The sequence below is a fragment of the Culex quinquefasciatus genome, chromosome 2 (assembly GCF_015732765.1).
Source record: "Culex quinquefasciatus strain JHB chromosome 2, VPISU_Cqui_1.0_pri_paternal, whole genome shotgun sequence".
Classification (NCBI taxonomy): Eukaryota; Metazoa; Arthropoda; class Insecta; order Diptera; family Culicidae; genus Culex; species Culex quinquefasciatus.
This window is the reverse complement of record NC_051862.1, coordinates 98,005,193-98,022,043: the sequence shown is the minus strand read 5'-3', so window position 1 is coordinate 98,022,043 and position 16,851 is coordinate 98,005,193. Positions and strand designations below refer to the sequence as shown.

The following is a 16,851-nucleotide window of genomic DNA, read 5'->3' as shown; positions in this document are numbered from 1 at the left end:
CTCATTGCTAACATTCCTTTTTTGAGTGTTTTGCATTCTAAATCTCTCTAAATTTATCTAAATCCCTTTAAAAACTCAACCAACCATGAAAGTTACTTTTTTTTTGCCTGACAGGCAAAATTACCCCCACAAGCCATGTCCAAACTACCCACATAGCATTTTCAAACAAAAATTGCAATTTGTGATGATAAAAATGGATAAAATGCAATATTTATACGCACATATCACAGGAATCGTCCAAGTAACCCCCTTAAACAAAAATTGTACACTCTTTTACCATATAATCCCTGCAAAACCTTATTTCCCAACCTTCAAATATTAGAACTTAAGGCAGTGCCAACCGGCCTTTGGAAACTTTTACATATTATACCAAATCTACTTAACTTATTCCAACTTTTTTGGTTTGTCTATACTCTTGGACCATTACTAGTACTAGCCTTATCACTTAAATTGCCGTTTTCACTTTATATCCGAAGAAAATGCGATTTTTAAAGGGGTGTCCAAATTACCCCCACTGTCCATATTTCCCCAAACTCCCCTAACGTTTTTACTTAATTAAATTTCATGGATTAGGTTCTACGAACGGTACTTTTTGAGTTTGCAATAACCCAAAAGAGTATTTTAATTCAAATTAAAAAAAAAAACAATAATAGAAGTTTATGTAACAAGTTGCATAAAGAAGATGTTTTCAGCACAATCCATACATTTATCCAACGACTGAGTTTGATAAATACGACGAGTGAGTCAAGCAACGAGTTAAATCCATTTTTTGCAATTCTGGAAAAAAAACCATTTGCCCTATTCAATCTTTTGTTTCTCGTTTTAATATTTTTTGCTGTCAATTTGTGTTAAAAAAGTATCGAACTTTTCGATACAAGCGCTGAAAAGATTTACATTCTAGCAAGCCTGATTATAAAAATTAGACCGTTTCGTCGTTCGAAGATGACAGGATAAGTCAGTAGTTTCACATCGGAATTGCAAAAAAGTTCATAAAATGACAATTTTTCATATATTCGTAAAAATCAATCTGAACTGTATGTCACTTGCAGTGACTTGAACGAAACACAAACCCTTCACTGCAACCAAAAGAGAGGTTGTAAGTTATTCTATTGTGAGGTTCGCCACTCTTGGACAGAAGCATTTACTTGAATATTTTACAAATTTAAATAGCCACAGCCCAGTATTGAAGGCATTCGAGTGCTCCTTCTGTTCATTACATTTTCGTCTGGTTGCATCCAATCTGAGTACTTTGTATTGACTTTTCGAGGCTTAATTTAAAGAAACAATTTCGGTTAACTTTGACATCACAACCTGGCGACAGAGGACTGTTGGAATTTTCTAAAGAGCCACACACAGTCACATTTTCAATCGGTTCTTGTGGAAATTGGGAGCTCATCTGGTTAGGTGTGGGCTGTGTGTGTGTGTGTGTGTGCGGTAGGGTATCAATTTTCAGAAGCCATTAGCAACGAAAGGGCTTGAGAAAGTGGTGCGGATGAAGATGAAGAGTGTGTTTGAAATTCAAATACCTACTCGCTTTTGTTTTTTGGGGGCAAGGAAAAGATATCACTCGAGGGAGAGAACCGATCGTTTTGTGGGTGATATCACACCCACCGTCGGCATCGTCATCACACATGTACAGCGCACTTGAACGATTCACAAGCTACCCCCTCGAGCCTTGTGCCATTCATGCTATTTATATCGAGTGTGGACCCAGTCAACTTCAAGCATCCCTTTCTGGAAGGAGCGTTGAAAGGGGAGTTGTTGTTTTTTTCGGTTGTTGTATCATCACAGAGGATCCGGTTGCAGTTTCATTGATTGGATGAGGCTGGCACAAGTATCCGGAGCTGAGAAGGAAGTGGAAGAATTAAGCTCAAGTGTTGAATCGATATTTATTTATAAATTTGAGGCTTGTGTTCGGTGAAAAGTAAGAATGTTTTGAGTTTTCAATAAAAATGTTTTATCTCAAAGCTTTAATGTTCTGCTAATTGAGTGAGGTTGATCTTTAACTGGCAAGTAGGTTTCAAAATGCTGAAGTCAATCAGAGATTTGACCTATGCTTTCATAATTCTGTTATTCTTAACAATATGTTTGCATTTAATCTAATCTAATCTAATCTAATCTAATCTAATCAGACCCTAGCGCAGCCAATCTTTCGAAGGGATCCTGGAGAGTGCCTTAGGTTAGATGACGCCTAGCACTCTTCTTGTCATTTATTAACATTTGCAGTGCGCCATTGCATTAGAATGCATTGAAACATTAACAATATGTTTGCATTTAAAGCAATTAAATTTTGTTTCTGTATACTCCCATATTTCAGCCTGAAAGCAATAAATTTTTTTCTCAAGCTTCTCAAACAAAATCGAGACCTTTGATTCATTCTAGGTTCAGATACTAGTTACATATGTACCCTGGTAAACGAATTTCTTATTCCATATCTATTGAAATTTCTGCCTTCAATAGCTCTATAACAAGATTATCCAATGTTGTCAGGAAACAAATTACTTCACTTCTAAATCCGGCCTCCTCCTCTATCCCTCTCTCCCGCAGGTCAATTTCCCGTCCATCTTGCGTAACCCAATCCACCCGCGGCCCAACAATGTCAACGCGGCGCGCCGGACCACCCCAGGGGCTGCCGATGTCGGCCCAACTTCCGCTGCCGTACGAGAACGAGAAGAAGCAGCGCAGCAAGTGCATGTCCTTCGTGTGCTGCATGTGGAAGGTGTTCACGTGCATTTTCTCCCACGTGACGCTGGTGGCGATGGTCGTTGCGTACTGCTTCCTGGGCGCCGTCACGTTCGAGCATCTCGAGGCTGAAAATGAGCGAAATGTAGGTATAGAAGAAGGGCAGGTGGACGTGTGCCGGAAGTTTAATGCATCGCTGATTAGCTTTAGCTAACTAGTTTTTTGATGCGATCTTTTGTGGCACTAGGTACAAGATCTATGACAGATTGACGATGGCTTGTTCTTGAAATGCAACAAGTAGGTGTATTACACAACTTAAACTGAACTTAAATTTGTAGCTACTTTCAGTTATAGATAGACCAATTTACGGTTTGACAATATTAGCAATTTTGAATGTTCGGTCAAATACGTGTCTATGTTCGTAAAAAGTTACAATTTGGATTTTTTCGTGTGTTTTAAGTTTATTGATTCCCCAATTCTTTAAATAAAAATGACCCAATTTATAAATAATAAAAAAAGAACAACTTTGCTGAAGACTATGAATAGTAGCCTGTCCCATTTTGAGGTCATGTCGAGGAATTTCAAGTGCTCACTTCTTAAATGATAGATCGTGATGTTAGGAACAATGTTTTCTTAGACAAGAAAAAATAATAAAATACTTTCTCGCATCCCCTAGTCGATTTACTGAAAAAAGTCACTTTTTTGAACAAATTTTCTAAAATCGCTTGGAATCAATACAAAAACTGATTCGATCAGGTGTGTAATATATTCAAACGATAGGTTTTTGTCCATAGATTAAGATGCACTATCAATATTGGACCAAGATTTAAGTTTTTGGACTCTCCCAGGCGAATTTGTGTCGAAAAAATCGCATTTCTTCGAAACTTTTTTCAGAAATGTTCATTTAATTTAGGGTAGCCTATTTTTCCAGTGAAACCAATACATGCAGCTTGTAGGAAATTTCATGGCGATCATTTTTCCCTCTAAGAAAATCAAATTTCAACACTCCAGAGCCGAGATATTTGAGTTTTAGTGAGGAAAAAATGCCAATTTTCAAAATTTCTCAGAATTCAGAAGCAAGGCCTACTAATTACACGATGTAGCAAGCATATGTCTCAAAGGTCAGGGTATGCTTTTTTATAGTAATTTTGGCCGCTGAATCCGAATCTGAAATCAAATTTTGTGTAAACAGTGATGTTTTGGAGCTACACCCTTTTGGAATGTTATTTGAGTGTTTAAGAGGCAGTTTTTGTAAATATTGCTCGGTTTGTTCAAGAGGTCGTATCGAGGTGCTCCGATTTGAATGAAACTTTCAGCGTTTGTTTGTCTATACATGAGAGGATCTCATGCCAAATATGATCCCTCTACGACAAAGGGAAGTGGGGTAAAACAGGCATTGATGTTTGAGGTCCAAAAAACATAAAAAATCTTAAAATTGCTTAAACTTCAACTTTTTCTTTTAGCTCCTCGCCCCGATACTCTTCATGGGTCATGGGAAATATTTACTTTTTACTAATTATGAACCACCCTAATTTTCAATCAAGCTAAACATTTATTCCCATTTGCCCAACTCTTTTTCAGCACAGCATAGCTCCAGAATGGCCCCATTTATTTTCCATTTAATTTTGCGATCTGAACCACCAACGGGTAATGGATTTATCAACACTTCTTGTAAGACTTGATCCCCGGAGAAATTTGATCACAACCCTGTTTGTCGCCAACGTTACATAAAACACCATCACCATGATATATTTTTCTCAATACTTTCAATAAATTCAATCGTTGTTTTTCGAGATAGCATGTAACAATTTGTTCCTTTTGTGCTTGTATAGAGATTTAGATTTTCTTTACATTTATGAATGTAAATGTCTTTGTAGCATAGACATTGTTTGTTTCAAATCTTCAAATCTAGGTAAAGAATGGTAAAAACCTAGCGAAATCCATGAAATTGTTTTTGCTTTGTTTTTATATGTATAAAAAAACAATAATTTTTATTCATGAAATGTTTGATACACTCTTTCCGTACATGGATTCGTTTAGCATAGTTAGAAGATGACTTATTGCTGTTTGAACCATTTTTCAAATATTTTGTAAACAATAGTTTTTTTAAGTTTTGAAATATGTTTCATACTAAAGCTGTTATATGCACGGCTACGTCACGACTGTCATCTACATATAAAGTGAGTGAAGTCAAAATCGAACCAAGATCGAACCAAGTTTTAGGCGCGTGGCTTTTGAAAATGTCATATGCGCATCGAACATAAATAACCTCGTAAATAACAAAAATAAAAACTTTTTTTTCTTTTTTATATTTTATCTCAGAGACAGCTAGGGGAACAGAATTTAATTCCACCAAGCACCTATTGTTGGCATATCAGCACTGTGGTGTTCAGTGACAGCTGGTTTAACGCTTTTGTGACTGAAATTTAATAAGTAATCAATTCATTTTGAATCAACGGTCAAAAATAATTGAACTAATTTTATTTTATTTCAAGGAAATTGAAGCTATAAAGTTTTTATTTATGTTTAGTGAGTTTGGTTGTATTGTATCGTAAAGTAGAACTTTGTTTTATTGATCTAATAAAAATTTAAGTACTGATTGTACAAAATTAGGTAATAATTGTAATTATCTCGCAAATATTTGCTAAACATAAAAAAACTATTGACAGTGCCTCTGGCGGGGACTTCAGGAAACTGCATGAGTGTCCAATCCCTGGTTATATGTTGCTTTACAGATGTAGAATTGGACGGAAAAAAACATAATGCTTAAGATTTGATTTTTGAAGGGGCATCAAGTAACCCCTAATATTTTGAAAATGTCGTTCTTAATTTTTTAAATGGCTTGGCATGATTCGAAGAGTTCTTTTTATGAAATACCCTTATCAGCCAAACATAGTTGAGTGTTTCAGCTTTCAATTCATGCAATAAGTTCATCGTTTGTTGCTAAATTGAGAAAGTTATGTGCGATACAATTAAAGGAATCAAGTCTCCCACATTCAATTTTTTTGCCCTTTTGTGATCTTCGAAACAGAAAAAAAATGAAAATGACATAAAAACAAGAGAATTGGTCCAATGTTAAAATAATGTAATAATCAGAATAATAATGTTAACAAAATTGAAGAACTATCCTCTCGTCTTATAATTTCCTTGATATATCTTTGAATTCCCTTTCTTATAACGTTTAGATCGAAAATAAGATCCTTGCGGAACCAGTAAAAAGAGTAAGGCTTAAGCAATTTTTTTCGGAAACATCACAATTTTAATGGAAAAAGAACATGATTCTATTGAGTGCAATTTAAAATGCGTTTTTCTGCGCAAATATTCAGATTTTCCGTCATCAGGGGTGATATTATTTTAAACAATTGCTTGCAAAACAACTGTACTGATGCATAATGCATTTTAAAAAATATGCAAACTGAGTATAAAATTTCAAGCATAATTTCCAAAATTTTCACACAGAAAACTATTCAAAATGATTTATTCATTGAAACAACTTTGCTATTACCAATAAAATGAACTTTTTTAATCAACTCATGAACCTTTTTTTTCTTCTTGCAATATGAACTGTTGTTCCAACAATCAAAATTTGAAGATAAAGCCGCAAAGTTTCTATAAAAGTTCCAAAAATAACGTCTTAGTGAAATACCCAAAGAATTGGAAATGGCCGTGATAACCGCCTATCGTGTAATTATAAATTTTTATAAAATTCCAATTGAGATATCAAATTCTAAGCAATTGTTACTGGGTTATCGTTTGTCACAATTTGAATATTTTCCTTTATTCAAATATTCGTAAGGCATGCTTATGCACAATTCTATGGAGCTTCACCAAATTCTCTTTATTGAGTTTTCTTACAAAAAATATTTACCTAATGGGGCATGCAAGCCAAACGGATAGGTGTTATTTTTCATAAATCTGCTTCTTTCGTTGTTATGTCACGAAAAAACTAGCTAGCAAAAATATAATTTACAGCCAATTAATTTACTTCAAGGAGCCCAACGTCCGTTTTTTAATTTGTGACAAGCAGAAGAGCATAAGTTTGAAAAATAAATAAGATTAGCTGAGCAATTCTCTACCAAAACCGGAAATGGATTTTATTTGTATTTTTTGATTTGGCTCAAACTTTGTGGGGGCCTTCCCTATGACCAAAGAAGCCATTTTGCATCATTAGTTTGTCCATATAAATTTCCATACAAATTTGGCAGCTGTTCATACAAAATGGTACGTAAATATTCTGAAAATCTGTAACTTTTGAAGGAATTTTTGATCAATTTGTGTCTGGCAGTTGTAGGTATTGTTAAGGACTATTTAGAAAAAAATAGGTACACGGAAAAAAAATTCCCAATTTTTTTATTAACTTTTTTTTCACAAAAACTCAAATTCCCAAAATACGTATTTTTTGATTTTCGAGATTTTTTGATATGTTTTAGGGGACAAAAATCCGCCGAGTTATGATTTTTTGAAAAACTGGTGATTTTTGGAAAAAATCGAAATTTGATACATAAAATTTTTTTGACCTCATTTTTTAATGCAAAATTGAATTTACAATCGAAAAGTACTTTACAGATTTTTTGATAGGCCTGCTTTTCAAGATATAGCTTCGAAAGCTGAAATATTTGCAGTTTTCGATTTTTAAAAATAGTGACCATGAGTGACTATTTCAAAAAATATTTTTGAAAGTTCAGAAAATTTGCTATAAAACGAAGAGACATTGAAGATTGGACCTCTGGTTGCTGCAGGCTAAGAAACACGAAAATTGAAGTTTTCTAAGTCCCTCACAGCCCACCATTTTCTAATGACGATATCTCAGCAATTAATGGTCCGATTTTCAATGTTAATATATGAAACATTCGTGAAATTTTCCGATCTTTTCGAAAAAAATATTTTGAATATTTTTAAATCAAGACTAACATTTTTAATGGGCATAATATTCAAAGTTTGGCCCTTTTAAAATGTTAGTCTTGATTTAATTTTTTTCAAAATATTTTTTTCGAAAAGATCGGAAAATTTCACCAATGTTTCATGTATTAACATTTAAAATCGGACCATTAATTGCTGAGATATCGTCATTAGAAAATGGTGGGCTGTTTGGGTGAGACTTAGAAAACTTCAATTTTCGTGTTTCTTTTTCTTTAAGCCGCTGTATCTCAGCAACCAGAGGTCCAATCTTCAATGTCTCTTAGACAATTTTATAGCAAATTTTCTGAACTTTAAAAAAAAATATTTTTAGAAATGGTCACTCATGGTCACTATTTTTAAAAATTGAAAAACTGCAAATATTTCGCTAAAATCAAACTTTCGGTGGCTATATCTTGAAAACGGAGCCCTTTATCAAAAAATCTGTAAAGTACTTTTCGATTGTAAATTCAATTTTGCATTGAAAAATGAGGTCAAAAAAAAATTATGTGTGAAATTTCGATTTTTTCCAAAAATCACCAGTTTTTCAAAAAATCATAAATCGGCGGCAGATTTTTTGACCATGTTTCTCTATAGCTCAAAAGTTGCGGATTTTTGTCCCCTATAACATATCAAAAAATCTCGAAAATCAAAAAATACGTATTTTGGGAATTTGAGTTTTTGTGAAAAAGTTAATAAAAAATCGGGAATTTTTTTCCGTGTACCTATATTTTTTCTAAATAGTCCTTAACAATACCTACAACTTTGCCGAAGACACCAAATTGATCAAAATTCCTTCAAAAGTTACAGATTTTCGAATATTTACGTACCATTTTGTATGAACAGCTGCCAAATTTGTATGGAAATTTATATGGACAAACTAATGATGCAAAATGGCTTTTTTGGTCATAGGGAAGGCCCCCACAAAGTTTGAGCCAAATCAAAAAATACAAAAAATAAAAATGGTCGAAATCGGCCGGTTTTGTAGAGAATTGCTCAGCTGCAGCGATTGTTTTTGTGTGCTTTTAAAGTTCAGTTTACCGTTGTTGACCATTTCAAGGAATGCCCAATTACAATATATTTCATTCTTCATGACAATTATTTTTCCAAATATTTAAAAACACTGGAGCTATTCTTTTATTGTTTTGCAGTTTGACTAACTTGGAGCAGGTTACATTTTTCAATTTACTATTTTGACAATTAATATTATTTTAGAATTGTTTAGTTTTAAAGAGCTAGCACATTAAGGGTGCACAGCAACCAAGGACGGACCCAATCCTGAAATAATTTGATGATAAAAATTGACAAATTTTATTGTATACCTTTATGGAAATAGTAGCTTTTGAAAATACTAAAATGTCTGTATCAAAAATCTTGGTGCAACAGCTTTGGTTGCTGTGCACCTATAAACGTAATATTTCGCAGGTTTTCAAAAACCTTAAAAATTAAGTCATCAAACACTGGGTGTTGAATAGAGAGAACGCGTATCGTGATTTTCGAATGATCCCACTTTGTTTTCATCTACAAAATAAGAGGCTGTTCAAGCACAAGCATGACTTTTTTCTTACTGGCAAATGAGCTGTTTTATAATCATTAGTATGTGTTTTACTTTGTCTAGTTTTAGACATTTTTTGCTGGAAAATGGTCGCGTTTCGATCGTTTAGAAGAGATTTTTCTTTTTTACTGGTGACAAAGAACTGCGAGACAGTTTCATTCTGCGATGTCGCAGATAAATTCCCTGGCTGATTCCTGGAGCTCATTCTGGTCCAGCGAAAAAACATCGTTAATTCTAGCGAAGCTGATCCATTAATCAGAGAAGATTTTTACTAAGCAGGTTTTCAAACGGAAAAACAGCTTCTGGATGGATACAACCGCATCGACTCCATAAACAACTTCCATTCATAATTATAAAAAAAACGATCTCGCTTTCAACTTTCTTAAAATTTCTTTACATCTACTCCAGGTCCTCAAAAGCCACTCATTTATTATTCTTGCAAAAAAAATTATCGATAACAATACTCTCTACTTTTGGCGATCAATAAATTGGTTCCACTTTGACAGTTCCAAATTGAGGCCGTTTTGCGAACCACTATTCAGCACCCAGATCAAACACAAAACGTTTTCTCAAAAATGAGACTGCATAACTTGAGCTGCTTTGCGCCACTTGCTGATGACTCTATTGCCATCGTTGAAATTAAACTCACATCTCGCCTCCACGCTGTTCCCAATTAAGCGTAACGGAATTAGCGCCAAAATTCTCCGAACTTGCTTCAATAATTTTTACGTTACTTTAAACTAATTTGAATGCGAAAAGCTTCTCTAACGAACGTGGCCCGAGAGCGAGGGAGGGATGGAAAGCCACTTTGACAATGAACTTTATGCGGGCACTGTCCGCGTGGCCATGCCAAGTGCCACGTGGTGCCGGTCTATTGCTCGTTGCTGATTTTGACCCCACCCTCCTACGGTAAAACCGTAAGCCAAAGTATGAAGTTTTGTAATTGCGTCGGGGGATTTTTGAATAAGCTCCCCCTCACTTATTCGAGGTTAATTTAATTGTGTAATGAATACGGCTGAAATTTGAGTTCTTCTTTTTTCCCAATCAACCGAATCCGAGAGCTCTTATTGCCGGAAGACGATGAGTTTCGTCGTTCTTCATCCTGAATATTGATGGCAATTGGTGACGAGGAGGGCACAGAAATTTTCTTCCCCACAAAACCAATTTGCACGGTACGTGAAAAGAAGTCAAGTTTTGAAATAATTAATATTCTTTCGAGGCCCATACTTAGGCTGCGATTGTTTTCCACCAACAAGCGAAAAACTTCTTCGGGAAATCCAATTCTCCAACCGGGATGCTTTCAATCTGGGATTGTTCGTCCAATATTTGAGTTTGGTTTTTCCTCACTACTCGTTCGATTTTCTGATTTTTCTTCTGGGTTTGTGTGTGTGTGTGTGTATGTGCCAAACCAAACCGCCAAAAAGTCGTTTGTGACAAAAAGCGAGCGAGCGAGAAAGAAACTTTCGGAAGTCAGCCACCCCCGTTGCCGTCATCATCCAAAGACTCCTGCCAACAAACCGAGTCGCAATTTAAGGATACGCTTGGCTAGCTAAATGGAATTGTGATGCAATTGCAGAAAAGCTTTCGTGCTGTTTTTTTCCTGATACTTTTTAGATTTCTTTTTCTTTCAATCGATCCCTTTGCATCTAATACACAAGTATTTCTCCAGAAAAACCGCATTTTTTTTGTTTTTTTTTTTAATTTAGATTATATTACCTTTTCTCATATATTGTAACAAAATCAGGGAGATTTTTTTTTATTTAAGAAATGTAAACAAAACTGGCTTGAAAAAAATAGCTATTTTTCGATAGTCGAAACCCCAGAGAACTGCCCATGCCTCAAAACTCAATCGTCACAAATTCAGACATTCCGGTCCGATTGAAACGCATTTAAAAGGTATTTGGTAAATCGACGGGACGGATGTTGGCAGTCGGGACGGGTCCACCCACATTTATCCCGAAATTCCAATGGAAAATGTGACTCGACGAAAAAGTTTGCGCCCCATGGGGAACCATGACGACAAAAAGTGCACTTCCTGCCTTTTTTGCATTCAAATAATCATACTTTGTTCCACGTGGAAGAATGGGGGAAATTTTAAATTTGATAAATGCTTTGAAAATGAAGTTGGATGTTTTGGGATCAAATTTTAATATCAGCAAAAAAGAAGAATTTAATAATAAATTATTATTAATTGTTGTTGTAGACTTTATTAGGGGAACTTTATTTTACTAAACTATTTTGAATTTATAAAATGCATGGTACCTTTAGGGGTTATAAAAATAAAATTATATTATTTAAAAAAAAAATCATGTTAGCTTTGGAAACATAGTATTTTTTCGAACTCTCCTAATACATTGATCAGAGATTGATCTCCATACAGTTTGTATTCAAATAAAAACGATTTGAGTTTCTTCGCTTAGGTAAGGCTATAAACCTTCTCAAAAAAGTCTATTTTTATAGAACAATTCCATCTCAAATCAGGAATTTTTCTGGTACTTTTGTACCCGACCCTCTTCATTTTCAATGAAACTTTGTAGACATGTTATCCTAGGCCTATATAAGCCATTTTTGTGTATATGGAGCCAATTGTACTCGATAAAAACAATTGAGAAGGGCGTAAGTTATTTAAATATTTTTGTATTTTGTAATTTAAAAATTGCTGTATCTAGAAGTCGTTGGGTCGTATCAAAAAGTGGTCAAAGACAAACTTGTAGGAAATTGGATGGGCTTTCTGAAAAAAATACATTGAAACAAAAATACACGCCACATCTATGAGATTTTTTGATTTTTAAGTCTTAAACTTAAATTTCAGGGTGATGTCACGATTTTTTTTCGTTCAAAATTTTTGAGGAAATAGGCTAAGATTTTACCAAAAGACTGACGAAAAATGCAAGATGGGTATGTCTCTCCTAAAAAATTACAAAAATTATTTTCTAAAACTGTTTTTTTTTTGAAAAGTGGTCTAAACGTCAAAATTTTTAAAAACCAGTAATGGGGATCGATTTTCTAGACAATTTTACATAAAAGTCTCCATATTAACCATTGTCCTATGTCCAATCCTTGGGAAGATAAAGCGGTTTTAAAAATAAAAATGTTGAAAAAAAACGGGTTTTTTGGTGGTTTTTGGCAATTTCTTTAAGACAGACTTGGTTTTTCAGTCTCGTAAATATTTTTACCGGAAAGCTCGTCCAATTTCCCATAAGTTTGCCTTTGACAGCATTTCAATCGGATATAAGGGCTTACAGATATAAGCTTAATTACATTTTTTCAGTGTGGTAGAAACCAGGATAGTAAATTTGATTACGTAAATATAAAAACGATATAAATCAAAAAGCTGACAAAGGCAAACTTATGGGAAATTGGACGAGCTTCCCGGTAAAAATATTTACCAGACTGAAAAACCAAGTCTGTCATATAGTAATTGCCAAAAACCTCAAAAAACCCGTTTTTTCAACATTTTCATTTTTAAAACCGCTGTATCATAGGATTATGGTCAATATGGAGACTTTTTTGTAAAATTGTCTGGAGAATCGATCCCCATTACTGGTTTTTAAAAATTTTGACGTTTAGACCACTTTAAAAAAACAGTTTTAGTAAATGATTTGTGTATTTTTTTAGGAGAGACATACCATCTTGCATTTTTCGTCAGTCTTTTGGAAACATTTTAGGCTATTTCCTCAAAAATTTTGAACGAAAAAAAATCGTGACATTACCCTGAAATTTAAGTTTCAGACTTAAAAATCAAAAAATCTCATAGATGTGGCGTGTATTTTTGTTTCAGTGTATTTTTTTCAGAAAGCCCGTCCAATTTCCTACAAGTTTGTCTTTGACCACTTTTTGATATGACGCAATGGCTTCGAGATACAGTAATTTTTAAATTACAAAATGCTAAAATATTTAAATACCTTACGCCCTTCTCAAATATTATTTTCGAGTACTTTTGGCTCCATATACACAAAAATGGCTTATATAGGCCTAGGATAACATGTCTACAAAGTTTCATTGAAAATTGAGAGGGTCGGGTACAAAAGTACCAGAAAAAAATCTGATTTGAGCTGGAATTGCTCTATATAAAAAGCTCGGAAACCACCCCATCTACCTATCGACCCAGAATTGAAACCTGATCTGTGTTTGTATGTGTGTATTAGGGTGGTCCTAATCCGGACTTGCACGAGTTTAAGCTCCAAAATACTAATTGGGCTATAAACATACCAGCAACAGCACCGCCTCGAGTAAGCACGCAAATTCATTCCATTTACTGGCCAAAAAGATCAAATTTAATGCACTTTTGATCATAATTTCTATATTGCTAGACCATTTCTCAACATTTTGGTGGCACACACACATACACACGCAAGATGAGAGCTTACCTGCTTTACGAAAGTCGTCATCAATATCTTATCACTTGCGCTAACGATTTCAAAGCGCTTAAGATATAAAATTGCATCCAACTACCGGCAACTTGTTCTTTTGAATGTGAGTTAGTCACTCACTTGAAAAATAATCCCGAAACATGTAAGTAATTTGCAAGCGCCAACAAAAAACAAACCCGCCAAGTCTTTTGACGCTTGAATTTTGACGACCCATTCCAATCGAAGGCTGAAGAAAACCGAGTGAGAAGCGAAGGCAAATAAAGAAGAAAAGAGTGGCCACCACACCAACATCAGCGCTTGTTGGAGAGAGCCAGTGAAGCCAGAAAATTTTGTCTGTAAATGCTACTTTTCGTGAGTGTTACAATTTCATCAATTTTGGCAGCACTAAGCAGACCCAAAAGAGCTCTAGAAGAAAAATGAATCAAGCTGAAAATAGGATAATGGGCGTAACCCAATCCATTCTCGATTGATTAGAATACTTTTTGTAAATATAATTTTTTTAAATGCTTGTAAAAGGAATAGAATAACTTTTAGTAAAAGTGAAAATAAACAGAAATGCCACAGAAAGTTGCTCCACTCGATGATGTACTTGGTTTTAGTGAATTTCATGGAACAATCCAGATTATACAACTTCATTCAAACACGACCTCTTATTAGGCTTAAAATGGGTATATTTCCCCTAACTTGCCCTTTGCGAATCCCCATTTTCGCATCATTAATTTCACCATACAAGAATCCATACAATGTTGTAAGCTGCTAAAACAAAATAATTACTTGAATATTCCAAGATCTCTTTGTTGAGAAGGAATTTTTGTATGAAATTTGTGTCTACGAAAAATAAATCTCAATGTTTTTTAGACTTTTTTTTAATTTTATATTTCTTATGTTAAAAATCGAGACATCTTTTTTGCAAAAAAATTAGATTATGCATAATCTGTTACCGGAGATATGCATTCTTTAAATTGTGATTTTTGAAAAATATTCAAGAAATAACAAACAAAATTTCATAATTAAATTGCAATCAAAAATGTGTTTTTTTTTTTTAATTTTTTGATGAAAAGGCTTCGTCAACGTGAGTTTGTTCACTCTCTCGTCAGCTCTTGCAGTGAGCGGTCGTCTTTCGAGTTTTTAGCGCGTGTTTCTGACGGAGTTTTGTTTACCTTCGCCGACGGCCATGGCGGCGGCCGCGAAGGCGGATAGCGATTGGACGGTCCACAAAACCAAGGACGGCAAGCCGTTTTACTGGAACAAAGTTATGCAGGAGAGTGTGTGGAAGAAACCGGACGGGTTTCAGGAGGAGAAGCAGCCGTTGACGGACAAGGAGGTGGAGAAACCGGATCCACCAACCACGCGCGTGCGTAAGTACCTGGATGCTCCCGGGGAGAGGTGGCAGGTTTTCTTTCGGCCAAAGCACAAGCCACTGCAGACAATGCGGATTTCGGAGGAACTGTGGAAACACTACCCCGGAGTGACGGATGTCACCAAACTCCACTAGAACAAGCTCCACGCTACTGTCAACAACCCGAAGGAAGCCAACGCAATCGTCTGCGATCCGCGGTTCTGCATTGAATACCGGGTCTGGATTCCGGCGCGTTCCGTGGAGATCGACGGCGTGGTGAGCGAAAATGGACTGACGGTGCAGCAGGTGTTGACGGCGGTAGGCCACTTCAAGAGGAGGAACTTACCAACAATTCCGGTCATCGAGGTTCGACAGATGGGTACGGCCGAAGGTGAGGGCGCGTCCAAACGCTTTGTCCCATCGAGCTCGTACCGAGTGACGTTTGCGGGGACAGCTCTACCAGACTACCTGGTGGTGGACAACATGCTCCGCCTTCCGGTGCGCATGTACCGCCCGCGCGTTATGAGTTGCTCTAACTGCAAAAAGCTGGGACATACAAAGGCGTTCTGCAGCAACAAGACGGTCTGTGGCAAATGCGGAGAGAAACATCCGGACGAGCAGTGCCAGAAAGAGGTAGATAAGTGCCTGCTCTGTGGAGGACAACCCCACGAAGTTCGTTCTTGTCCCAAATACAAGACGCGCGAGGACAAGTTGAAACGCGAACTGGAGAGGCGGTCGAAGCGCTCATTCGCAGATATGTTGAAGACGGTCACGACGAGTGCCGGCAGCGAGAACCCCTTTTCCGTCCTTTCAGAGGAAGAGGATGATTCACCTGAGGACGGAACTGAAGATGAGCTGATAATCAACGCAAAAGGCGGAACCTCCAAAAGGAAGAGAAGAACAAAGAAAAAGAGCAACAAGTCTCGGAGCAGCACCCTTCCACAGCCAGGTTCGGAAAAGTTCATCAAAGCGTTCCCGGGGGTGAGCTCAATAAAAACATCGCCAAAAGATCCAACCAACCCAGCAGCAGTCGTGCCTCAGAAGGACCATGGTAAAGACAACCGAATTCCGTTTTCGCTTTTGTTGGAAGCGGTGTTGTCGGCAGTGAGCGGTTCAACAAGAACCCTGCTGGAACCTCTGATCCCCTTCTTCAAAGAACTCGGCAAGATACTTAGCGAGAACTCGGCGCTTAATGCCATTATCTCTTTTGATTAAACTGTTAATTTACTATAGCCTTAAGTTAAAATGAAAATTACAAGTAAACCCCGGTCCGAACCAGTTTACTTACAGCTAAGGGGACCTTAATAAACAATTTCATGAATAAAAAAAAAAGTTAGTTTGTTTAGTTCATTCAATGGATATAGCCCATTCGGATGGAATTCTTATAGCTGATTATTAACGTTTTTTTAAAAATGAACATCCGATCACCGAAAAAATTTTGGCTGATGGGGGTTAATTATTTAACACATATACACATATAATTTTGAAATGACTATCATTCTTTTAGAATTGTGAACGACATAAACATAAAATCAATTGTCCTGCCATCCAGACTTAAACCTGAGCAAATATTCAAAGTTGAACGCCACGACTCTTCGGAGACTTATTTGGATAATTTCTGACGAATGCGTTGTATTTCTTTCTTTCTCTCTCGTTCTATTATGGCCTTTCCGGACCCCCCTCTGTCTTTCCTGCACCTGTTGCTTCCGGACGCTTCAGGTGAAGCGGGGCATCAGCTCCATCCGGGTGAACCTAACGGACGCAATTTGGAAGATGACTAATGACAAGCCGGTGCTGCATCAGCACAACTGGACCGAAGCCGCCGTCATCCATCTTCAGGTAAGGTCACACAGAGAAACCCCGGAACGACTTGACGACGACCAACAGCGGCCACTTTTGTCCCAGTGCTTTCGAAATTAATTAGAATCCGATTGGTGGAGCGGTCAGTGGCTTACCGACGGTTCTGTCTGGCTGTGCGGATATTAATTATCATTCCACTGAACTGG

General features: G+C 36.3%; 1 protein-coding gene across 5 annotated transcripts in view; it reads left to right on the top strand.

The window, feature by feature from the left end:
- LOC6044622 overlaps positions 1-16,851 on the top strand; it is a 226,162-nt gene that overhangs the window by 16,942 nt on the left and 192,369 nt on the right. For 4 of the 5 annotated variants that reach the window (XM_038254067.1, XM_038254066.1, XM_038254065.1 and 1 more), the window contains exons 3-4: positions 2,548-2,827; positions 16,565-16,684. In XM_038254067.1, the coding sequence (XP_038109995.1) occupies positions 2,597-2,827; positions 16,565-16,684 (351 nt within the window). In that variant the 5' untranslated portion in view covers positions 2,548-2,596. Of the gene's footprint in view, positions 1-1,890; positions 1,925-2,547; positions 2,828-16,564; positions 16,685-16,851 lie in introns of those variants that run through there. The other variant, XM_038254068.1, reaches the window with a different exon arrangement.